The 27038-nt window shown below is 37.0% G+C and overlaps 1 protein-coding gene and 1 long non-coding RNA gene across 4 annotated transcripts; both read right to left on the minus strand.

Annotated features, from left to right (window-relative positions):
- On the minus strand, positions 1-26950 carry LOC125276109 (E3 ubiquitin-protein ligase TRIM39-like). 2 transcript variants are annotated; one of them, XM_048203577.1, is made up of 10 exons: positions 26691-26950; positions 25735-25819; positions 24702-25255; positions 24500-24595; positions 22965-22966; positions 22477-22525; positions 20778-20960; positions 20548-20686; positions 1599-1625; positions 1-1449 (listed from the first exon to the last, which is right to left on the minus strand). In XM_048203577.1, the coding sequence occupies exons 2-10, from the start codon at positions 25805-25807 to the stop codon at positions 872-874; spliced, it is 1701 nt and encodes a 566-aa protein (XP_048059534.1). In that variant the 5' UTR covers positions 25808-25819; positions 26691-26950; the 3' UTR covers positions 1-871. The 2 variants fall into 2 exon arrangements, with proteins under 2 accessions (XP_048059534.1, XP_048059533.1); XM_048203576.1 differs by having other exon boundaries at positions 1599-1634.
- LOC125276202 lies at positions 5246-20474 on the minus strand. Of its 2 annotated transcripts, XR_007186584.1 has the most exons (6): positions 14139-20474; positions 13973-14035; positions 13626-13697; positions 13462-13515; positions 9717-9794; positions 5246-6607 (listed from the first exon to the last, which is right to left on the minus strand). It is a non-coding gene; the product is annotated as an uncharacterized LOC125276202 (long non-coding RNA). The 2 variants fall into 2 exon arrangements; XR_007186585.1 differs by lacking the exon at positions 13973-14035 and having other exon boundaries at positions 14139-20471.
- Positions 26951-27038: the final 88 nt, after the last annotated feature.

Below are 27038 nucleotides of genomic sequence, written 5' to 3' on the forward strand. Positions count from 1 at the left end.
TGGACGTCTTTTCAACCTGAGACAAGACCTCAAAAAGACGTCTTCTGGACGTAATTTGCTCAGTGGGTCATTATTACACCGGGTAGATCACAACAGGATTAAAAGAGGTTGAACTTTTTTTTTTTTTCTTTTTTTTTTCAAAGAGCCAGAAACAACAAATAATGTTAGCGTTTGCATGTCGGGCAGGACAGTAGCCTAGATGTCACCACTCACCAGACTGTCGTGTGTGGGTGAAATATCGTCCTCAAGTAGGCCTAGATGATTTTTGGAATATAATATAACAATACACAATCAAAGTGACGCCGATTGTGTTAAGCATTTAGGCTACCGTATCTGAGAGAAATGTAGCAGCGCGTTGATCTGACTGTCTCTTCATAGGAAGATTACAAACGGCGAAAGCCAACTGATGACACATGACGAATCTCTGCTGTTATTTTGGTGGTTTGCTTCACAACGTGAGTACAGAACTCTTTTACTTATGCCCCTTGTTAGTAGACATTATTTTTACTATTTGCCCTAACTTATATGTTTCATATCCTGCTTCTTTAATCTCGCGCCGCCGGAGCTGACTGGAATGCTTTTGGTTGTCATGGCAATGACGTAGTTTAGGGCGGCTATATTCCGCGTTCATTTACACTGAACCAGAACAGTATCAGAGTCGCCTTTGATACTAGGGGCTGAGGTGGGTCAGACCCGGCGTATTTTAGGTCTTCTTTAATGCGGCATTGCGTCTTTACACTGAATTCTGAGCAGATACAGACCCGCTTCAGAGCAGTCATAAATCGGCTTTGTAAAGATGCCTTAATTTCTGTATTCTTATTTCTTATGATAAAACATGTTTTTACATTTTTAATTATATAAATCATTATTTTCATGTGTATTTCATATTAGGGCTGTAAATTAATTTATTGTATTTGACAGATGTGATGATCATTGGAGTTGAGTTTTTACCTTTATTATTAAAGCACGGACTAAAAATCGGATTGAGTTTCCCAGTGAAAGACTGACCAGTGAAAGAGTAGATATGAGAGCTGGACTCCACATCATAAAAGGAGACCAGACCCTCCTCATAATCCACAAACACACCGACCCGCTGCGGCTTCATGCTCAGACAGAGAGAGACGGGAGGATCATCACAGGCCAAATATTCATTCCCATTCCTCAGCCACACAGTCCAGAATCCATTACTGGGACTCAGTGCGATCTGTCCCTTTCTGTTAATGAATTCAATGGCCACTCCTAAAGTCCATTCAGTCTTTCCCTTCACCTGCACCTCAAAATAAAATCTCCCTGAGGAGAATCCCTCCTTTCCCAGGACAAATACACAGTGATCAAATCTCTCTGGGTTGTCTGGGAGTTTCTGACTAATGTCTCCATGTCTCACTTGTTTTCCATCATCAGACAGGATGAGTTGAGGATGAGCCATATCAGGATCCAGAGTCACATCCACTGAGAAAACAGAATATGAATCACAACTTAATACAGACATTTTGTGATGATGTTTTTAATATTTAATCAGTGTTTAATCATCCTGTAGGTCAGTAATGAAGCTGTGAGTATATGAATGTAATCTAGTGTAGTTCAGACACACACTGTACCTTCATACTGCTGCATCCTCTTCAGATCTGTAGAGACACAAGACAATAAAACATCATCAGATCTTTGAGTTGATTTATAAGTGGATTATAGACAAGATTTAAGGTTATATTTAAAGAATTGTACAACATCATGTTTTATCTGATCAATGTGTGTTTATATGCTGATATTTGGAGAATCAAGCAGATTTGAGCTTAAGATCTTAATATTCCTCTTTTTTTAAAACAACTTTGTGAATGTTTTGTACAAATTGCTCTTTGTGTACAAATTATTTTTGTCTAATGTTACTCATCTCAATTTTGGAGTGTATTATTGCTGTGTTTATTCAGCAAATATTAAACTTTAATAAAAAAAATGAAATGAAAGCCCAGCACTGCAATGCTATTTAGTGTCTGAAATTCTTCTAGAAGAACAAATTTGCATCCTTAATTTATGATGTATGTAATTTTCACTTTCTTCTCTTTAATCTACTAATCTAACTAATAATCTAATTTTATCTGATACATATTCACACAGTTTAGATGGGACAGTTGAAAAGGCCAATGCAAATTTATAGGAAATTATTGTTTCTCTCTGTTGTATCTTGTATCTCATCTAAACATTTTCACAGATGTACTAAAGCCTCATGGTTGTGGTTACAGAGATGAAGCTTCTAGTACAAGATGAATTTACTGCATGTTTTCTGAAATTATGAAAATGACCTGCTCTCTTCAAGAAGGACTGTGAGCTGATGATAATGAGACACAAACACATGATCTCACAGGGGTGGCATGAACAGTTTTGAGGTTTTTTGTTTTTTTTTGACCTTTCATAAGAAATTTATATATTTATATATTATTTGAGAAATTAGATTAGTACAGTTAAACTAAATAGAAATGAGAAATGTTACTTTTTAAACTAGTTCAGTTAAAGTTTTATTTTGTTTCAACTAAAGAAAATGTTTTTATAATTTTAACTATAGTTTCAGTTTTACTTTTTTAGTTAACTGTAATTGCCCTGCTTTCAAATGCACAAGCTGACGTCTCACTTTCTATTGACAGATTTTAATGATATTTTACTACAGTGCTTTTAGTTAACAGGTCTGGACTGAGGATAAAACAAATCCAGACCATCCGGCCCATGAATGTTTTGCTGGTGTTAAAGCATTAAATTTGAGTAAATAATTGAATAAATAAAGTAGGACAGAAACAAATAATTACAGATATTATTGAATTTACTGCAAATACAGTTAACAAAATTACTATTGCATTTATAGAAATGCACTTGACAGTAAAGCACTGATTTTGAGCAAGGATGCATTAAAGTAAATTTACTGCTATTAAATTTTTGTCATCATTTAACAGTTTATGTAAAACACTGATATTTATATTTCACCACACTCTCATTGAATTAACATTTTATTTCAATTAAAATTTAAACAATTATAAAGTTCAACTTTTAGTAAGGTCAAGGTAGTCACAAGTAAAAGCATGCTCCTCATTACTATGGTTTCTGAAATAAATAAATAATCATAAACTATGGAATTTGTAATAAAAAAAAAGTGTAAACACATGTAGAAACTACTATGAAAGTGTTACGATTATCGCCTGTCCCTATCACGCCCCGGACTACATTTCCCACGATCCTCTCTGCCAGTCACTTGTTCTCTCTTCGTTAATCACCACACCCAGCTGCAGCTCATTACACGGACTATAAAAGACTCATACACTAGGGGTGTGACGAGACGGGTATCTCACGAGACGAGACGAGACTCGAGATTGAGTTCACGAGACGAGACGAGACAAGATTTTTACACACTATTTTTACGAAATCCTCAATGGCGAAATACATGACTAGAAAAAATATTCTGCAGGTGTATTTGAAATGTTTTAACTAATCATCTTATAATGAATGTCATTCAGTTCTACTTTCTGAGTATGAATTACCATATGCAGTAAAAGACAACAATACTCAAGTACTGTAAAAGGTTTTGCCACTAACTTAACTGACTGACTTCTCTTCTGTAAGATTTCAATCTCTTCAGACATTACTGTACATGATTAATGAGCTTCTACAACCTTTGACCTCCTAACTGAACTCCTTTCCACAAACTGATCATAGAAATAAAAACAGTATAAATAAAAATGGTAACACTTTACAATAAGGTCTCATTTATTAACATTAATGTATTAACCAACATCAACTAACAAGGAGCAATATATTTGCTACAGTATTTATTAATCTTTGTTTATGTTAGTTAATAAAAATAGTCATTCATTGTTAGTTGATGACAGTTCACAGTGCATTAACTAATGTTAACAAATGAAACCTTATTGTTTGTGCTTAATAAGATTAAGAGAAAACTGTTATTCATTTTTATGGTAACACTTTACAAGTTGAAACCATAATCACACTCTCTCAATATTCAAAGTGCAAATAAGACCAACTTTTTCTTTGATACAGAGCTAAGAGATGGTTACAGCTACACTTCCCAGCCTAAAATAGCTTTCATATTGAGAGATATTTGCATTAATCAAGGAGCCGCTTTCAAAATGCGAGGTATTGAAATCGCGTTTGAATGCGCGCGCGCGTTTACTTTCACTTTCAGCGATCGCGCGTAACTCTTTAAATATGGAGCGGCGGCGACCGTTATCCAATTGAATTAAATGTTTTTTATTTAAACACAAAGCAAAAGGACAGTGGAGGCGTAACGTAAACGTAGCGGTGGCATATTCTTTCCTAATCATCCTAACACTCTGTCATGGCAACATCACGAGACTACTTTTCGCCTCGACGAGAAATCTCGTGACACTTTAGTCTCGCGAGATCTCGTGACACGAGATCTCGTCACACCCCTATCATACACACATCACCTCACGGTGAGGTCTTGTTTTCCCCAGTGTTACATTTCCAAGCGTTTATCCTGTCTGTCTCCCTCCCTCCCTCCCTGTTCCGGTTCCGGTTCCTGTTCCCGATCCCTGTCTGGTTCTCTTGTTCTGTGATTGATTGCTGCCTGCCTTTTGACCACTGCCTGTACTTTGACTACGATCCTGCCTGTCTCTGATGTTCCTGTTCGCCCAGTTTGACCATGCCTGTACGACCACGCTCAACATTTAATAAAGCCTTGCATGTGGATCTTACTCTGACTCCCTCATCGTTACAGAAAGTGATCCATATTGCACTATATTTACTGTTAGTACTAACAGCAACATTTTTACATTTTTCAGCTTGAACCATACTCATTCTTCATTATACTGATAATAAAAGATGATAAATATATGTACCTGTATTCATAGGCGCCGATCCCCCCACTGAGCAAAGGGACGTCCAAAAGACGTAATTTCGACGTCTTTGTCGGACGTTGAAAAGACGTCCCCAGAAGAGCCAGAATGAAAGTTTTTATGACGTCTTTTTTCGACGTCGTTTGGACGTCTTTTTTCGACGTCGTTTGGACGTCATTGTTGCACGTTGAACAGACGTCCCATGAGGAGCCAGAATGAAAGTTTTTATGACGTCTTTTTACGACGTCGTTTGGACGTCCAATATTGACATCTATAGGATGTCTCAAGAAGGTTAAAATTTAGTTAAAATGTGTTACAAAATCAACTGTAGACTCACTTTAGACATCATTTATACTGCTTCTGCGTCAAATAAACAGTTACACTTTGCATTCAATCAAAACATTTATTTCAATGTGAAGTCCATATGTGATTGTGTGTATACCCAGAAATAACAAAAACATATAATAGTGGGTTAAAAAAACATATTTTATGAGCAATTCCATGCAAATATCAATCTTACTGAAACATTTTTTGTGCATTTAGTTCTGTATTTTACAGCATTAGCTGTGTTTTAATAGAAATTTGAAGGAAATCGCTATTATCCACCACATGTGAGGGGTACACTTAGCAAAATTACATCTTTATCCAATATTGCATTTTTAGATAAATATTTGTACCTTAATTATATAATAAATAAATTAATGATCAGTTGTTTTTTTTTATGACAGCATATGTTTACATGATCTTGATCAATAACACATATGATCAACAACGAAATAGATGTGTCGGTCAGTTAGATCATTTTAAAACTTCGATAGCCACAACTTATAGGTTGCAAGTGCGTCTGTCTCTGATATGAAGATTTATTTTAATATGGATCGCACACTTTAACGTTGACCTAGATAAATGTGCACGTTTTTATGCTAAGTATTAATGCACTTACATGACATGGAGGCACCGGCGAGATCACTTGCATTTTATTCCTGACATTTCCCCGACACAATAATTATTAGGCTATTTTTGTCGGTGATTTGCAGCAAGCTTTCTGCATGCGCTTGAGCGCGTATTAAATTATGCCTAAATATATCAAAGGCTCATTATGGTTTATTATATTAATGTAATGTATAGTCAACTAGAAAATTTTTATAGTCAGATAAATTCCGCTTTCAAAACCATCACGTCTGTAACATTGATCTTTACTAAATGCGAAAACGCAAATCAAAATAAAATAGATATTTTATGTTCTGTGAAGAGTCAACCATTCTCCATTTGGTAGATACTGTTGCTTTAGGTTTGTGCATTGTAATGCACATTAAGTCAAACAAAATATGTTGTCTGTTTTTTGTCATGTCCGCAAAGCAAGTGTATTTCCCTCATCTAAAATATAAAACACAGTTATAGGCTGAAATTTTTCTGATGTCTAGACTCTATTTTCAGGGGTTTAGAAAAATATAAACAGATGATTCAATATATTGGTAATGAATACATTCTATAAATATTTATATTTCAAGTTATGCCTGCAAATGTCTCATCCATAATGCTGGAATTGCTCGTACATAACATTTAGAAACAACATAAATAACAAATAACAAACAACAATCCATAACATTCTTATGAAGTCTTTTTAAAAATATTTTTGTGTGCGTCCCACTCCTTCCTTTCTTGTTGTGCATGAAGGTGCTCAGAAGCATGTTCATCTCAGCATTATCATCTCCTCTCAGTTGCATCTTGACTCCATTTCATTACTGCATCTGTATAGGATTGGAAAGACAGAAATTATAAATTTGCAAAAGCAGCCTGTTGTCATACACCAAGTACACATTTATATATTAAGAAAATGGCAAGGTTTGAAATCACTTCATAAATTCATAGCTTTTGCAGCACTGCACCAACTGTACTCTATTTTCCTTTGCCTCATGATTTTTATTTACAATAATGACATCCGATGTACAGAAGCCAATGGCACGTCTTAGTGGCACATCCAGTCTGTATTGGCAGTGTCAGTGGCTATTAAGGGTGTAACGGTTAGAATTGCTCACGGTTCGGTTTGTATCGTGGTTTCAGTACAGTTCTGTATGTGCTATTCAGGGAAAAAAGGATTACCATCAAATAAAGAAAATAAGAACAAAGAATCTACAATCTACTACAAGCAACAGCACAAATAAATTCAATAGAGCAAAAGATACAAACTTTCCTTTTGGTATCTTCACTTAAAAGGCCCTCAATGGTTCAACCCCAGAGATATGGAGATCTTAATGTGGCTCCATGAGTAAATTGGTAAAATGTACACATTTTCAGTGGTCAAAAACCAAATGTGGGTCACTTTCCATACAGCTGATACTTTTTTTTGTTTTAAAGAGCAATGTCTGAAGAACAAATAATGTTGAAACTAGAAATGTATCTTGTGATTTTCTATTATCTCAGTTGCATATAACATACCTGAGTGCCCTAAATACACTTTTTTCCAAAGTTTGCATGCCTGCAAATTATTGAAGATATCTTAATATCCTTCTTAATATCCTTCTAGATTCTCATTCTTAATAAACTTTACTTTGCGAAAGAGACAAAGAGAAAGTAAGTAGACAAGGAAGACCCCTACAAACTATCCCTGCATCTCAATCAGCTCCCTAGCTTCCTAGATCGTGTATCAGTATACCGTGTAAATGAATGTGGCCGACTCCCTGATCAGTGCCCTAACTACTGAACTAGGGAGCTGATTGAGACACACGCTATGGGTGCTCTGCCAGCTCTTGGCCACACCAATAGTGTATTATTTCTGTATTTTTACTGTTTGTTTTTTTCTTTTACATTCAAAAAAAAATGTTGAGAACGTTTATTTAATGTCTATTCACTACCGTTCACTTGCACTACTGTCATTGTGACTTATTTGCACTACCGTTTCTGACTACCATCTCTCATATGTTATATATATGCCAGTTTATATCTGCATTTTTATCTTATTTAACTTTATTAAAGGTGCTATAGAGGATGTTTTGTTTCATACATTTTTGCAATATTACTTGAAACTGTCTTTACTAACTGATAAAAGACTATTTATTAGGTGCACTGAAAGGATTAATATCAATATACATCATCTGTGCATGAGGTAGGGCCTTAAAAACATCAGCCAATTGTTTACGCGTTCATCGCATAAACGATTGGCCCTCTGGCTTGTCAATCACTGCCATTATATTCCTTGTGAGAGACGTGCGCGGATTGGCCCTCTTGGCCAATCATGCAGTGTATAAAACAAAACATCCTCTATAGCACCTTTAATATCATAAATATTTTATTTGCACTAACGTTAAAGGAACACTCCACTTTTTTTGAAAATAGGCTCATTTTCCAACCCCCCTAGAGTTAAACAGTTGAGTTTTACCGTTTTCGAATCCATTCAGCCGATCTCCGGTTCTGGCGGTACCACTTTTAGCATAGCTTAGCATAGTTCATTGAATCTGATTAGACCGTTAGCATCGCGCTTAAAAATCACCAAAGAGTTTCAATATTTTTCCTATTTAAAACTTGACTCTTCTGTAGTTACATTGTGTACTAAGACCGACGGAAAATGAAAAGTTGCGATTTTCTAGGCTGATATGGCTAGGAACTATACTCTCATTGTGGCGTAATAATCAAGGAACTTTTCTGCCGTATCATGGCTGCAGCAGTGCAATGATATTACGCAGCGTCTCTTACAAACGTCTCCATGGTTGCAAGGCACGTTCCCTGTGCAAGCAGGGGCTCACGGGCGCTGCGTAATATCATTGCACTGCTGCAGCCATGGAACGGCAGCAAAGTTCCTTAATTATTATGCCAGAATGAGAGTATAGTTCCTAGCCATATCAGCCTAGAAAATCACAACTTTTTATTTTCCGTCGGTCTTAGTACACGATTTAACTACAGAAGAGTCAAGTTTTAAATAGGAAAAATATCGAAACTCTTTGGTGATTTTTAAGTGCGATGCTAACGGTCTAATCAGATTCAATGAACTATGCTAAGCTATGCTAAAAGTGGTACCGCCAGAACCGGAGATCGGCTGAATGGATTCGAAAACGGTAAAACTCAACTGTTTAACTCTAGGGGTGTTGGAAAATGAGCCTATTTTCAAAAAAAGTGGAGTGTTCCTTTAAGCACAAGTGCCACATAATGTCAAATCGCTTGGGTATCACACAAAACGTCTCGAAAAATGCTGGCGATAAGCGTGTGCGATATTCGTCCCGGTGTGTACAGGCCTTAAGAATCTAGAAGGATATTAAGATATCTTGAATACTCTTAGGATGCTTTCACTCTGGCAGTTTAGTTCGAAATGGGGCACGGTTCACATGAAAAGTTGAGGCAAAAAACACAAGAAGTGCTTTTTACCATTGTAGAAATTGTCACTGTTGGCATATAATGAAACAAAGATTGCTGAAGTCAAATTGTTATTTTGACCCCCTCTACAAAGTAGTGGATTACTCAGTAAATGAGTAATGAGTTCATGGTCAGGGACTATTTTTTCCATCGGAAGGAATGCTTTAGTGAACGTTTACTTCATAAAAGTTGCATTGATACATATTTTTGGCTTTAATATTTGTATTGTGTGGTATCCGTTTTATAAAAGCAATAAGGTACTCAAGGCTAGTGCTGTATCATGAATAAGTCACGGTTGAAGGGGTTACTTTACTTCACGGCGTGCCTAACAAATGCCCTTCAGCTGTGACTTAGTCATGATACAGCACAGCCTCGAGTACCTTATTGCTTATTTTCATCACTATTTATATTTGTCTTTCTACAATAAAAAAATTAACAAAATCAAAATTTTGAGCTGGGGACCTCTAATTGATTTGACACAGAATGACAGTGTAAGTTTGAGATTTTACTTACTAGCCATATTGTTCATAACTTTGAGATGTTATCTGACAGGAGGTCCATTCAACTCTGCTGGCATCAGCATGGAAGAATCTAGGAACATAAGTGATTTGTCAACAATATTATTATATAATGTTAGGTTTGTTAGAAATACAGTACCATGCGAAAGTTTAGGGAACCCCTTGCAGAATCTTTGAAAATGTGAATAATTTTAACAAAATAAGAGAGATCAAAGATATTTACATATAGTCCACAAGACAAAAAAATTGCTGAATTTATTAAAATAACCTGATTCAAAAGTTTGGGAACCCTTGGTTTGTCACAGTCACCAGCACCGGCACTACGTTTCCCAGCATCCCTCCTGTTCCTCACCTGCACATGATCATCAATCACCTGCACCTGATTCCACCATCATTACCACTCATCAGCACTCCCTTCATAAGCAGTCACCATTCTCACCACAGTGTCTGGTCTCGTATGTTCCTTGTGTTGTGTTGCGTTTTACCTGTTCCTGTATTATCTCCTGTTGGATTACTAAGTAAAGACTTGTTTAAAAATCATTTTCTTCGTCGTGTGTTCCTGCGCAAGCAACCCGTTACAGAAGACCGGACCTCCCAAATGGATGAATGGGAAAAATTCATCACCGTGACACAGGAGAGCCACAATTTCCTGTCTTTTTCGTCTGCGTTTTCTCACCTTGCCATCAACCGGCCTCCTGGAGGATGAAACCCTGAAGACCTTGTTCTGGATCAGGGCAAACTTCCACGGCTCCAGCAACCTCCCAGATACCACCGGCTTTAACTGGAGGGAAACCTTGTTGAAGTGTCTGGAGAGCAAACAGCCCCGATCCAGAAACGTGCCCAGCCCAGTTCCCAGTCAGAGACCCACCGCAGATGGAGTGAACGACTCCGCCGTGACGTCAGAGCCCACATCAGGAGGAGCGGCCGAGCATGACCCCATTAGTGATGGGAAGTTCGGTTCTTTTCCGCGAACCGGTTCTTTCGGACAGTTCGATTCAATAAACTGGTTGAAAAAAACGGTTCACCGGTTCTTTTACACTCCGACGTAATGACGTCATCCGTGATGACGTCGTCTATTGCGGGCCGGGATGAAAAAAACGTAACACATTCAAATAAAGTCAGTAATCATAACATCAGTCAACTAAAACATTATAATCTGAAGCGTTTCTTACAATTTAGTTTTGCATCTAAAGCATCCAAACACATAGGCAGTGATGTGCAAACAAAGTTTTACAGTTATAAAGTGAATAAATTTGTCTTCATCAGAGCAGAAACCATGATCCTCTTACATTACGATTTATTTGTAATTAAATAAACTTACGTTTCGCCAGAATTGGCCCCTCATCCGAGTCCTCTCATAGCATCAGTTGTCCTAGTTAACCGGTGCTGTGATGTTACTGTTCGGTAGCTTCAGATCACACGCTGAATCACCGGTTCTCAAATCGGACACGTCCGAAAGAAGCGGTTCTCACGCATGCGCAGATTGAGATTCGAGAACCGCGAGAGCGATCAAGTCGCTTGTTTGCTCTTGCAGCTCTTGTTTAGAAATTTAATAAACCGGAATCTTTAAAAAAAATAACTTGAAAGCACAGCTTCTCTTTTTAAATAATATAGAAAAATAAATTTGTAGAAATCGGACACGTCCGAAAGAAGCGGTTCTCGGTTGTGTACTGGTGATTTGAAAACCGTTGCAACCGATTCTACTCGAGAACGAGAACGGTGACAGGCCGTGTATGTTCGTTCGTGTACGCCACGCATGCTCACTCATATCAGCTGCTCTGCTGCTCGTGCCCATCATCATCAGTTCTCTCTTTATAACAGGTTATGTCAGTGTACTGTTGGAGTAACCGAATAACTCCGGGATGTTGGTTTATTTCGAGAGGTAGTGTCAGGCAGTCAAAAAGTGAATAACTTTAGTAATTTGTGGATTCGTGTTTGCTAACTGGATATGCGAACTGTTTGGAACGATTCAGACCGATTTGGTGAACTGGTTCAACCGGTTCACTGAAAAGAACCGGTTAAAAAAGAACGATTCGTTCGCAAACCGGACATCACTAGACCCCATAGCCTGAGGGGTTTCCATCTGAGGACAGGTCTGAGTCGGCAGTCCCATTCAGCGGCGAGCCCTTGCTCTCCGGCCCTCCACCCCTACTGCTCCAGCAAGCTCCGCCCTCCCTCAGGCTCCGCCTCTGCCCTCGGTATCCCTGCATCCATCTCAGGGGGGGGGTCGTCGCTGCGGCTCTGTCGCGGTCGTCTGGGTCATTGCCGTCGATCCACTCCATCAGCCCTCCATCTGCGCCGTGGGTTCCTCCTCCGTCATCGCTCGTCCCCAAGGTGGCACTGAAGCTGTCAACACCATGGCTCCTCCCTCCAGTGCTGCCGCTGTGGTCCACCATCCTGACTGGGGACTGGGCCACCACCTGGCTCATCCTCCAGCTCGACCGTCCTTCTCTGTACTGTCACAGTCACCTGCACCGGCATTACATTTCCCAGCATCCCTCCTGTTCCTCACCTGCACACGATCATCAATCACCCGCACCTGAAGACCATCACCATCATTACCACTCTTCAGCACTCCCTTCATAAGCAGTCACCATCCTCACCATAGTGTCCGGTCTCGTGTGTTCCTTGTGTTGTTGCGTTTTACCTGTTCCTGTATTATCTCCTGTTGGATTACTAAGTAAAGACTTGTTTAAAAATCAACTTTGTTTGTGTGTTCCTGTGCAAGCAACCTGTTTGATGGTTCTTAATACTGTGTGTGGTTACCTGGACGATCTACGACTGTTTTTGTTAATTTGAACCCTTTCCAGCAGTGACTGTATGATTTTGAGATCCTTTTTTTTTTTTTTTTCACACTGAGGACAATTGAGGGACTCAAACACAACTATTAAAAAGGTTCAAACATTCTCTGATGCTCCAGAAAGAAAACACGAACGGGATGATGTCCAAATTTTTCTTTTGAGGTTTTTTCTTTTTTCATTTAGTACTGCCACAGAATTCAGTACAATATTCCTTGATCTTCAAATTCAAAATGTTTTCACCCCCTGACTCTTAGTGCATCGTGTTTTCTTCTGGAGCATCAGTGAATGTTTGAACCTTTTTTAATAGTTGTGTTTGAGTCATAGGTTTGAGTCCCTCAGTTGTCCTCAGTGTGAAAATACGGATCTCAAAATCATTCAGTCACTGCTGGAAAGGGTTCAAATATGCCAAAAATGCTTAAACTGTAGAATCTGCAGGAGCTGGAGGACTTTTCTGAAGAACAGAGCTCAGTTTAAATGCTCAGAACAAACAGACTCAAAAACAACCATCACAAAACAAAAAAAAAACAGTCTTGGATCATCCAGATAACCACACACAGTATTGAGAACCAATGGTTGAATGGGGTTATTTTAATAAATTCAGCAATTTTCTTTTGTCTTGTGGACTAAATGTAAACATTTTGTGTAAAATATCTTACTCTGGACAGTACTAAATAAGAATAACATGCATTTTGTATAATCCCTGTTATTTTGTTAATTTTTGTTTCCCAAACTTTTGCCTGGCACTGTAAACAAGCTTGAGCATATGTGAAATGCAGAAAAGAGAAAGAAGAATATACAGATATATATATATATATATATATATATATATATATATATATATATATATATTCTGTATATTCTTATATATATATATATATATATATATATATATATATATATATTAAAAAAAAAAGATAATTTTTTTTTAGGTTAACTTACTTAGTATTGCTCATACAGTGTCACTTACATTTGGATGTCACAGCCTTCTTAAAACTAATACATAGAAATATATAATTGAAAAAAGCACATATACATGGTGATATAGGTGAAGTATATCGTGAAAAATTGCATATGAAGTTATTTAATGAGCTTTCTCAATTCACCTGTTTCCTTCAGGTCAGCAGCAAGGGTGGAGCTTAATCACCCTTTGTTGTAGATGTTTTTTTCTGTCGCTCCTAAAACCACAAAACAATTTGTATTAATAGTTTACCATGAGAGATTAAACATGTTTGAACGAGTCTTTTCGCGCTTCATCTAAGTGACGTCACCGATTAACAGTACAGAGTACAGCGCATTCTTTTGTCATATAAATTAGCATACTTCCAATCACCCATTGACAAATTACCAGCAAAACCTTAACAAAACTTTCAAAACATCTAATCTACACATAAGATGTGATATAATGGCCGAATATTAATAAACAAGAGCTCAATCGATAGCTTTAGCATACCTTCTCTGAAAATGGTTGAGATGCTAACGGACTTTTTTCGAAGACACTAATGTTAAACCATTTCTATAAAAAGAAAATATTCAACAGAAGCGTATCAATTACAGGTAAGAAAAGTGTCAGGAACAGCTGTATGTATTATTTGTGTGATTTTATGGACTAAACTCACCTGAAAGCAGTGAAAACAACAGCGAGAGACGGAGGAGTTTTTGCTGCTTGCTTGTCCGTTGTTGTTTCCCCGTTTCCATGGCAACTCCGAGCTCCGCTTAACGCGCACGCGCATTAAATCACGCCAAAGTCATGCAGCATTTACATAAATAAATACATATAGGATTAAAACATATAACTTAAAATCTTTAAATAATTATAAGCCGCTGATTTTGTGCCACCCAAAAAACTCTGGCAGGCTGATATTTTACTGTTAGCTGAAATAACCCAATGTACCTATAAAACAATATTAGAAAATAATTCAACACAGTGACCCAATACGTGTAACTCAGCACTTGGGGTTAAAAAAAAGTTTTTTAGTGGATTGAATCAAGTGTTAACTTGTATGTACAAGTTATACATGAAATGAGAATATGACAGCAGTATTGAATGTAAATCAATGACGTCAGCTTAATATTATATAATGTTAGCTATGTAATATACTATGATATTATAATAATATTGCATAGTATACTTATAATAATATAATGTAGAGTGTGTCACAACGTTATACTGCCAAGTTTCTGTACCAGTCTTGCACGTCCACTGACGTCCAATAAACCTCCAATCTGGACGTAAATATTGAACTTAATATCTACGTCCGAGAGACGTCGCAAAAAGACGTCCGGATACCGCACCGGATTTGCGCGTCGTGTAGACGTACAGATATGGTCCCGACCGACCGACGCAATATAGACTTGATCTGCACGTCGGGCGGACGTCTCATGTTTGTTGTAACAGCAACATTTTTACATTTTTCAGCTTGAACCATACTCATTCTTCATTATACTGATAATAAAAGATGATAAATATATGTACCTGTATTCATAGGCGCCGATCCCGTGGGTGCACCCACGGAAATGGTCGAGCACCCACGGAAAAATACGAGATATTCTCCACTGATTTTATCCAAAATAAAAAATCGATTGGATCTTTTAGACACGATCCCTGTTTTATAGTTTATTTAAGGCCGTTTCTACGCCGATATTTTAATGGCAAACGTCGAGAGAGCATCCAAGTGATGCGCGAGCACAAATGGTCTTGATCAGATACATGCGCGCGCTCAAACTCAAACTCTTCTTGCATCAGAAATCAGCGAGCACAAGATGGCGATCCCTGCCATGCCTTGGCTTGCGGCTCTTCCACATTGTTTGATTGTTTCTATCGATATATATCTTAATTGTTAAGTTAAATTAATAGTTATTTTGGTATCTAGAGGCTATAATGCCTCCAAAGAAGGTAATGATGGAAGAAACAATAAAAGAAATGAATGAAACACTGAAGAAACTGACGCAAGATATAAGAGATGTCGTAGCAAAGCAAACAGAGATAACGAACCTTTTGGCAGAAATCAGAGAACTCAGAGAAAGTGTGGCCGCAAAAGATCTGAGGATTGTCGCACTTGAAAATAAAGTGTTGAAGATGGATGAAATGGAACGTAGAATCCAAGATATGGAACTGTTTACTCGAAAAGAAGATGTAATTATAAGCGGCCTTGATGTTAAACCGAGGACGTACGCTGCCGCGGTGACTAAGAGAGATGATGAGAAAAGCCTAAATTCAAAAGATCAGGAATCCCTTGAAACGCAGGTAATCTCCTTTCTTCAAAGTAGGAACATCCATCTGGACAAGAGTAACATCACAGCTTGTCACGTTCTACCAAGAAAGGACCGCGCAACCAAGCCCAGAATCTTGATGCGTTTTGTGAATCGTAAACGCAAAACGGAACTTTTGGTGCAGGGGAAAAAGCTCAAAGGCACGGCGGTGTACATCAATGAACACCTAACATCTAAAAATGCCGAGATTGCCCGAGTTGCTCGGCAGCTATGGAAGGAACGTAAAATAAAAGCCACCTGGACTAGAGATTGTAAGGTGTTGATAAGATTGAATGGCCCTTCGATTGAAGCGGAGAAAGTGTTGATGATTAGGGAGCTGAAAGATCTGGACTGCTACAAATGAAGATGACGGTAAATATGCTTCTTGGGAATATAGGAACTTTGGGCCAGGTGAAGATCAAAGGATTAGTTACGTTTTTGGCCGGATATGTAATTTATTTTTTATTTTTCTTGAGGGGTATTCGAAAAGTTTCTATCCTTGACCGATGTTTAATTAGTTTTGAAGGGAGTTCGGTGAACCTATGGGAACAAGGATTCACAATGTTTTCCTGGAGACGCAGGCTCAAATTTTATAAACTGTCAATACTACACTGCCTTTTCTACTGCCGCTTTTTTGTAAACCTACTTTTCCTTTTCTTCATTTTTTGCCACTGGGACTTCCTATTGCAGCGACTTTTTATTTTTATTTTGGACTTATTGTGGACTAAATCATTTATTTCTCCATGTGGCGGCACTTGTTGGTTAAACACAGCATTTGTAAAAATAATATTTGTAGGGTATTATTATTTGTTTATTTGTTTGCTTATAGAAAATGATGACTGATACTGATTTCTCTGGGCCTACAAGGGGCTATACATTGTTAAGAGCTAAATATATAGACTACAAGTTGTATGATTTTGAATGCAGTATTGATCCAGAAAATCACTGCTTTAACACAATTAATTCCATGTGTGATTACTATACAGAAGAAAAGTTTAATGATATAGTTAGCCTGGACAGTAATTTTTCAGTAATACATTTTAATTGTAGGAGTTTGTATGCAAACTTTACCAAGATCCAGGAATACTTAAGGTCTTTAAAACATAAATTTTCTGTCATAGCATTGTCAGAAACATGGGTTAATGAAGCTCGAGGTGTAGAATTTTGTATGGAAGGTTATGAATTGCATCATTGCAGTAGAAGAGATAAGAGGGGAGGCGGTGTTGCCTTATTTGTGACCACAGATTTGAAATGCAGAATTGTAGAATGTATGACAACAGCCATTAATGATTTATTTGAATGTATTACAGTGGAGATTGATATGGAAAAGAAGAGGAATGTTGTTGTTACATGCATTTACAGAACACCTGGGTCAAAAATTGAAATATTCAATGAACAGCTAGAAAAAGTGTTATGTCAGCTGAATGAAAAGAAAGATTATATTCTGTGTGGGGATACAAACATTGATGTGTTGAGTGTGAATAGACAAGTTGCAGCTAATGATTATTTGGAGATGCTATATAGTAGAGGGTTGTTTCCATTGATCACCGAGCCAACTCGGATAACTACAACATGTTCGACATTGATCGACCATATTTTTACAAATGTTTTTGAAAGTAAAACTAAGAGTGGATTGGTGATCAATGATATAAGCGACCATTTACCTGTTTTTTGTATTTTGGATTGTCAAATATCCAATGAGAAAGAAGCTGGCTGTAGGACTAAATATGTTAGAAAAAGGACAGATGAAGCAATTTTTAGATTTAGAAATGATTTGAGTGAACAAGACTGGAAAGAGGTGTATGTCGGGGAAGTAAATGCAGCATATGAAGCTTTTTTAGATAAATATCTTATATTATATGAAAGGCATTGTCCATATGTGCAATATAGATATAAGGATAGTTATAGCAAAAACCCTTGGATTACTAGGGGACTACAGAATGCATGCAAAAAGAAGAATAAACTTTATAGAGATTTTATCAAATTTAGGTCAAAAGAAGCAGAAATGAAGTATAAGCTGTATAAAAATAAATTAACAACAATAATGAGACAAGCGAAAAAAGATTATTTTGGAAGTTTATTAGAAAAAAACAAAACTGATATTAAAGGAACATGGAATATTTTGAATAAGCTGATTGGGAAAAGTACATCAGGTCAGGACAGTACACCACACCATTTCGTAAACGAGGATAACAAGAAATTTGAAAACTTAAACGAAGTAGTAAATTAATTTAATTCCGTTTTTGTAAATGTGGGACCCAAGTTAGCAGAGAATATTGAAAAACATAATTTAGGGTCACAGAATGGAGGGACAAGGGGGAGTAGAGTACTCCAATCAATGTTTATTGGAGATGTTAGTGAAAATAAAATTTTATCTATAGTAAATGCATTAAAAAACAAGACATCTACAGATACGGATGGGTTAGATATGATTATTGTGAAAAAAACCATTGATTGTATTGTTAAACCTTTAAGTTACATATTTAATCTTTCATTTCAAACAGGGATTTTCCCTAATAGGATGAAGGTAGCAAAGGTGGTCCCACTATATAAAGATGGTGATAAGCATATGTTTACAAATTATAGACCAATTTCGTTATTATCTCAATTTTCTAAAGTCCTTGAAAAAATTTTTGTGCAAAAACTAGATGAATTTGTTGAAAAAAACCAGTTGTTAAATGAGGGTCAGTATGGATTCCGTTCAGGTAGATCTACAGCTTCTGCGACTATGAACATAGCTGAGGACATAATAAATGCAACTGATAATAAGAAACATACAATAGGTGTGTTTATTGACTTAAAGAAAGCATTTGATACAGTTGATCATTCAATCTTGTTATCAAAGCTACAATTATATGGTGTGAGAGGAATAGTATTGGATTGGTTAAGTAGTTATTTGAACAAAAGACAACAGTATGTTCAGTATAGTAATACCAAATCCAATAATATGCAAATTAAATGTGGTATACCGCAAGGTTCAGTTTTAGGACCGAAATTATTTATACTTTACATTAATGACATTTGCGATGTATCTAAGTTATTGAATTTTGTTCTATTTGCAGATGACACAAACATTTACCTCTCAGGAAATGACTTAAATGAATTGGTAATTAGTATGGAACAAGAAATGGTTAGAGTGAAGGAATGGTTTGATGTTAATAGGTTGTCATTAAATCTAAAGAAAACAAAGTTTATGATTTTTGGTAATAAAAAAAAAGATGATAGTATTATACTATCAATAGCAGGAACAAAAATAATGAAAGTTAGGGAAATTAGGTTTTTGGGTGTGTTATTAGATGAAGGGTTGACTTGGAAACCACATATATCATACATACAAAAAAAGATATCCAAGAGTATTTTTGTATTAAATAAGGTAAAATATGTGTTAGATTATAAGGCATTGAGAACTTTGTATTGTGCACTGGTGTTGCCCTACATCAGCTACTGTGTGGAGGTGTGGGGAAACACATATCAAAGCAATACAGAGTCACTCTTTCTATTACAAAAGAGAGTCATACGAATTATATTTAAAACAGATTATAGAGAGCACACAAATGCCTTATTTTTTGGCTCTAAATTGTTAAAATTTAAAGAATTGGTGGAACTACGGACACTTATTGTTATGTTTAAAGCAAAAAATAGAGTACTGCCCACAAACCTTCAACATTTATTTGTCCTTATAGAAAATGAAGGAAGAAGAAAGGGACATTTTAGGTATCAAACTGTAAGGACAACAGCAAAACAAATGTGTACTTCAGTGGTGGGAGTGAAAGTTTGGAATTCACTACAAAATGAATTAAAGCAATGTAAGAATATATTTCAGTTTAAAAAAAGATTTAAAGAGAAAACAATGGATTTGTATGAACACTTATAGAAATTGATGATGATGATGATGATGATGATGATGGTTGTGATCATGGTTTGCTTTTGTTTTGGATGAATACTCATAGAAATTGATGATGATGATGATGATGATGATGATGGTTGTGATCATGGTTTGCTTTTGCTTTGAAATCTGTTTTAGGTTGATGTTTTGGTTTCTAGTTTGTTTCATTTGTTATTGTCATGCATTGACGGGGATTTGATATGTTGAATTTTTTTTTTTTTATTGTTGAGGGGGCAGGAAATATAAGACATTCTTCACCCTGCCTCCTTTTCATCATGGTTTTATAAATTATATATATGAAGATGATGAAGTAAGATTTGTTGGGGAAAAAAAAAAAAATCCATGAATGAAAAAAAAAATAAACATTTATCATTTATCATTTACATGACTCGCGACAACACTCGTGAAAAGAATGTGCTTTTGGGTCGAAATTGTCATCTTGCTGCACGTATATAATGCAAATAAAACATCCAGTTTATGTTGATTTGAGTTAAATAAGAAGCGAACTGGCGCTGAAACAAGTTGTTTTTGAAATCATGCCGAGGAATGTTATGGCTCGTGTAAGTTAGTCTTCAGACATCGCTTGACTGTTCTTTCTAGGCATCACTAGCAAAATGCACACAAACATTTTGGTATACAAACATTAATGAACTTATTTTAACTTAAAGAGGAAAAAAACTAAATGAGGACAGATTCGAACCACTGATTATTCGACCTCTCACTCTAATGACAAATATTCTACCACGAGACCATTAGGAAATACGAAAATTGAGCGTATTTATCTAAAGATTCATCTAAGATGTAATTGGGGGGATGGGGGTTCTGCGGTCTGGGCACCCACCGGCAGAAACATAAATCGGCGCCTATGTCTGTATTTGATATTGTCATACCAGTTTGTGTGAGTTTCTCCTGTAGAGTGTCCTGCAGTTGAGTCAGAGCTCTCCTCAGAGTCTCCAGACTCTCATCAGTCTTCACACTGATCTCAGACCAGTTCCTGGTGTTTCTAGAGCTGTACAGGGATGAGTAAATCTACAGCAGGAGAGAGGAGAAATCCTTCATCATGGGGAGTGCTATGGTGTCATATACTGCATTATCATTGATCAGAGAGATGTTGACTGACCTGTAGGAGGTGGAGGAGATCTTCAGTGTGTGAGAGCTGCTCCAGCTCAGTGTTTCTCATCTTTAATTCAGTGATCTCCTGCTTCAGCTCTTCAATGAGCTCTTCCTCCTGTTTCTCTGCTGCTTTCTGCTGCTCCTCCATCATCTCCAGCAGTTCAGTCTGACATCTCTCAATGGAGCGGATGTGTAATATATAACGAATGTAGCGGTTCGTACAGTTATTAATTAATTTATGGATGAAATATGAATATAATAATTCATAAGGTTATGAATAAATTATGATTCATATATCAACCCAACGGGGAATTAAACATATATTGTGAATCAATTACAACGAATTATAATCAATTACATATATGATTAGTTCTGGTTTAATAATTATCTAGAGAAACTGTTCGTTTGTCCAGCAAACTAAGTCTCTCACAGAATATTATAAACAGAGTTATTTTCTGGCCATGAAAATAACTAAAGCATAAAGCGATCGAAAAACGTTAAAGTGACTTGGTTTTCAGCTGAAAGAACAAACAGAACAATCGAGCGTGAATAACGTTTTAATAAATGCAAACTACGAATACAGAGGTTATACATCTAAATATATATACAAGAATACACACCTATGTACAAGAGTGGAAGTAGAGAAGGAAAGAGAGAAGGCAAGTAGCAAACTCACAACCAGTCCTAGGCCAGCACGGAAATCAGTTTCATCATCTAAGATTGAGAAACGGCAGTATACTTGCATTGGTTGCGTGTGTCGAATTTCAGGTTAGCGCTGGTGCAGTTCGTTGGCTTCCTCCGTTCCGCGGGAAGGTTCGAACTGAGGACTTGAGAGTGAGTTTCGCTGGAAGATGGCGGTCCCGAAGCTGAGCGCGATGGCAGCGCGTGGTCACCGGAGATGTCCGGGAAAAACGTGCACGAGAGGCTCGTGAGACAATCGGGGGAGAGCCGGGAGAGAGAGCCGGAATTGTGCGTCTTTGCTTTTATGACAGATAAGCCGACACACCTCCTTGAGGTGGGGTAGCCAATAACATGGGTGCAAAGTTGGCGGGAAAGCTTTTCCTTTGCTTGGCCTCACGACTTAATCTGCATGATTTATGACTATCAGTTCAGATCTCCAAATGGAGTGTGTTCTTCACAGTATCATTAAACACATAGAAAAATGCATTTGTCAGCGGTGTGACATATCTCAGTAAATAGCTCGTGTCCGGAGCTTTACGGAGAGACCAAACTCGACAGATCATAAAGGCATAGACAAGAAGTTATGGTTTACAGACAGAATTCCACTATTAAAATGCACACTAGCACAAATACACTCATTTAAACACTAGGAAACATGCATAGGCCCTAAAATATATGAAATATATATTTCAGCATAGTGGTAGTTTACAAATACAGTTCAAAATGTATGATTGTGTGTTTCTGTGTGTGTCTGTGTGTGTGTTTTTGTGTGTCCCTGTGCGTGTGGGGTGTTGGAATGTGGATCTGGTCAGTCTCTGGGGGGGGGGGGTGCTCCTTTTGAAGTCACCAAAGAGAGGAAGTTGGACTGTTTACCATCGCTTGTCCACAAAAGTCTCAAGTGGGCTCATCTTATGGCAGACTATTCAGAGTCAAGATGGTTTTACAACCCAGTCCAGCATGCTAAAAGCGTTCTGAACATTCCCAAGTTTATTGATTATCCTGATACGTGTGCATATGCTATAGATGAGATCAGTGAAGAGCTCGACACGGGCTGCTTTCTCCTTCTCTGTGTTTCTGCTCAACCAGGACAATAAACACATTATTAGTGGTGTTTGATAAGACAAGAATCAGTGTTACTATTTCTTGTACTTCAGTGTTTTTAAGGGTTTTTCATAATCCTGCCCTGTTTGCACTGAATGATTCTTCAAATCATGTGTATTGTTGAGGAGAGATGTGTTATTACTTTACAACCTGAATTCCGGAAATGTTGGGACGTTTTTTAAATTTGAATAAAATGAAAACTAAAAGACTTTCAAATCGCATGAGCCAATATTTTATTCACAATAGAACATTAAATAACATAACAAATGTTTAAACTGAGAAATTTTACCATTTTATGCAAAAAATGAGCTCATTTCAAATTTGATGCCTGCTACAGTCTCAAAATAGTTGGGACGGGGGCATGTTTACCATAGTGTAGCATCTCCTCTTCTTTTCAAAACAGTGTGAAGACATCTGGGCATCGAGGTTATGAGTTTCTGGAGTTTTGGTGTTTAAATTTGGTCCCATTCTTGCCTGATATAGGTTTCCAGCTGCTGAAGAGTTTGTGGTCATCTTTGACGTATTTTTCTCTATAGGTGAAAGATCTGGACTGCAGGTAGGCCAATTCAGCACCCAGACTCTTCTACGACGATGCTGTTGTAATAGCTGCAGTATGTTGTTTCGCATTGTCCTGCTGAAATCCACAAGGCCTTCCTTGAAATAGACATCGTCTAGAGGGGAGCATATGTTGCTCTAAAACCTTTATATACCTTTCAGCATTCATAGTGCCTTCCAAAACATGAATCATATGAACTTATGCACCCCCATACCATCAGAGATGCTGGCTTTTATACTGAACGCTGATGACACGCTGGAAGGTCTCCCTCTTCTTTAGCCCGGAGGACATGGTGTCCATGATTTCCAACAAGAATGTCAAATTTGGACTCGTCTGACCATATAACATTTATCCACTTTGAAACAGTCCATTTTAAATGAGCCTTGGCCCACAGGACACGATGGCGCTTCTGGACAATGTTCACACATGGCTTCCTTTTTGCATGATAGAGCTTTAGTTGGCATTTGCAGATGGCACGGCGGATTGTGTTTACCGACAGTGGTTTCTGGAAATATTCCTGCGCCCATTTAGTAATGTCATTGACACAATCATGCCGATGAGTGATGCAGTGTCGTCTGAGGGCCTGAAGACCACAGGCATCCAATAAAGGTCTTCGGCCTTGTCCCTTAAGCACAGAGAGGGACAGTATCCCTGAATCTTTTGATGATGTTATGCACTGTAGATGATGGGATTTGCAAAGCCTTTGCAATTTGATGTTAAGGAACATTGATTTCCACAATCTTTTTGCACACTCTTTCACAGATTGGAGAGCCTCTGCCCATCTTTACTTCTGAGAGACTCTGTCTCTCTAAGACATCCCTTTTTTAGCTAATCATGTTACAGACCTGATATCAATTCACTTAATTAGTTGCTAGATGTTCTCCCAGCTGAATCTTTTCAAAATGTCTTGCTTTTTTGCAGACCTGTAGCAGACATCAAATTTTATATGAGCTCATTTAGTAGATAAAAGTGTAAAATTTCTCCATTTAAACATTTGTTATGTTCTATTGTGAATAAAATATTGGCTCATGTGATTTGAAAGTCTTTTAGTTTTCATTTTATTCAAATTTAAAAAACGTCCCAACATTTCCGGAATTGTGATCAGGTAGTCACAGTCGTGTTGCTATTCAGAGCAACAGCGTGACAGTGAGTGTGATATTGTTTTTTTATACAACAATTCAATAAAGAAAATACTATAAAGTAACTGACATTTTAGACAATCTATCGTCAGTTACCTTGTCTGTATTTGCTCCGACCACCAAAATGAGTTTCAAACAACTCAAACAGTGGAAAGTCCCAGTGCTGTTGGACTGTATATCAGGACTCTTGGAGAACCAGAACTAAATGATGAGTAAAAAATATTTAAATTAATTTAATTATTTTAAACTTACTTTTCTGACTTTTGCTGAGTGTTTGATGTCTTGAATCTTCTTGATTCTGTCCTGGATCATCTGCTGTGTGTCTTTCTGTGTCTTTATCAGTTGAGTCTAAAGGCAGAAAACAACATGAAATGTTTAATTTTTTTATAAAATCAAAGAATATGATTCCCCTTGATATGAGCCCTTTAAAATTGGTTTTGTCAGTAACTTCTACCTTCTTCTCTTCACTCTCCTCTTCTATAGAAACAGTGTTGTGGTTCTTGTGAAGTCCTTCAGTGCAGAACAGACACACAATCGTCTGATCATCTCTACAGAACAGCTCCAGAGGTCTCTCATGTTTCTGACATATATAGTCCTTCAGATTCCTCACAGGATTGATCAGTTTGTGTTTCTTTAAACCTGCCACTCTCAAATGAGGCTCCAGGTGAGTTTCACAGTAAGAGCTCTGACACACCAGACACGACTTCAGGGCTTTCAGCTTTCTTTCCTTACAGACGTCACACAGAACTTCAGGTTTTTTCTCAGGACTTTTCTTTTTATAGTGATCTACGAGCTCTCTGAGTGTGGTATTAATCTTGAGATCAGGTCTGTGCTTAAATGTTTCTTTACAATATGGACAGTTGCAGGTCCAGCTGTTGTCCCAGCACTTATTCAGACAGGTCTTGCAGAAGTTGTGTCCACATGGAGTGCTGACTGGATCAGTGAACACGTCCAGACATATAGAGCACTGAAGCTCCTCCGTCAGTGGACCGCTGGAGGATAACATCCCTATAAAGAGAAATGAAAATCACTTACATTAGTAGTCTGAAATTTGGACAAACTTGAAGTTTCTTATGACCTTAAAATACTTTTCTGATCTAATGGCATCTGCTTATTAAGGACTTGAATTGAAGAACTTCAATTCTGTTTATAAACAATCTCATGATGCACCTCTTGAAGCTGGTTGAATATAAAGAGCAACTTTGAAGAAACTCAAATATGTAAGAGATCATGTCTAGTCAGCAGGTCATTACTGCAAAATGACCCCAGAGAAAGTGATCAGTACCCTGATGTGAAGATCCTTACACCACCACTTTCGAAATAAGGAGCAATATTGAATATTTGAAAGATTTATTGTATTATGTGCTACTGTACATTCCTGAGCTTTACATATTAATATTATATGAAAAAAGTGAAAGACATTCATGCAATAATTCATTCTTCATTTTTTGTTTTTTTTGTTTTTTTGTTTTTTTTAGTTGACTTACATGGACGTTTATCCTTAATACTCCATCTCCTGGTTTTTCTTGCTGTTGTTGATGTTGGTGAAAATTCTGCCATTGTTCTTCACCTCTTCATTTTCAAGAAAAGAAATTATAAGATATGATCAATGGACTAATAAGAAACATCTCAGCCAATTTGCTTCTATAATGAGTGTGTATTTTGTCACTGAGGTTTAAATGAAATCTTACCTCAAGAGTAAGATTTCATTTAAACATACTGAATATTATTTCACATGTTTATTTTAAAAGAGCACACAGTTCATTCACTCTTGTAAACAGCTCTTCAAAGTTAAAAACCTCTGAATGAGAGTGATGTTCAAGTTATTTAAATAATTTATTTTCTCTCTTTTTTTTACTTAAAACCAAATTGGACCATGAATATTCATATTAAATTGGTTAAATCTCATGTATGAATTGATAAAACAATAATTCCTTTGAAACACAGTGAGAGACTCATAAACTCACTGAACAATCTGAACTTTGACCTGCTGTTTAGATTAATGAAAGAACAAATTACAAGTAATGTATTTTCCAACAACAAATGTATCTCTTTAAAAGTATACATCTCTCCACAAAATATATTATATATATTATAGTCAAGTGTAGTTTTAATCTTGTTTAAAGAAAAATGTGATTTTCAGCTGCAGTTCAGCAGGTTTGTGTTCAGTCTGTCTGCAGCTCATTTACTTCCTGTTTCTTTAATCTTTCTGTTAAGGGACAAAATGACAGAAAAAACAAACTTTGCTTTACAATCAACTTAAACACTTTTAATACAATTCTGATATCATTTCAGTGCAGTAAACACCTAAAGTAGTTGAGTATTTGAAAGGCTTAAACCTGATTCAGTTCAACTCATTCCAGTTCAACATAAACTCTACTAAACCAGATCACTTCCATTAGAAACCTGTTCAGCTCAATCTCTCGTATATTTCTATCATTACCTGTGAGTATCAGATGTGTTCACAAGACTCTTTGAATGGCTCAATAAATATTCTGTTGTTTAAAGAGGTTGATCGTTTCAGGCGTCCATATTGTTGTTGATCAAGTTACTTTCACTTTCTCTGAATCTCTCTGAACTACAGTGATGTCAGAGCTCCTCCTGTATTTACACATTTACATTTGTCTCTGTATTCAGTGTGTTGAGTTCATGTGTGTCTGTTTGTATTGGGACTGATGTTTCTATCAGATTAATATCAGTGTTTGTAATACAGCCTACAAGAACCAAAGAAGAAATTGAAATTGTATGAATTTCTAAACTTCTTTTGTGATCCACAGAAGAAAGTCACTCA

This window comes from Megalobrama amblycephala, linkage group LG9 (assembly GCF_018812025.1).
Source record: "Megalobrama amblycephala isolate DHTTF-2021 linkage group LG9, ASM1881202v1, whole genome shotgun sequence".
NCBI lineage: Eukaryota > Metazoa > Chordata > Actinopteri > Cypriniformes > Xenocyprididae > Megalobrama > Megalobrama amblycephala.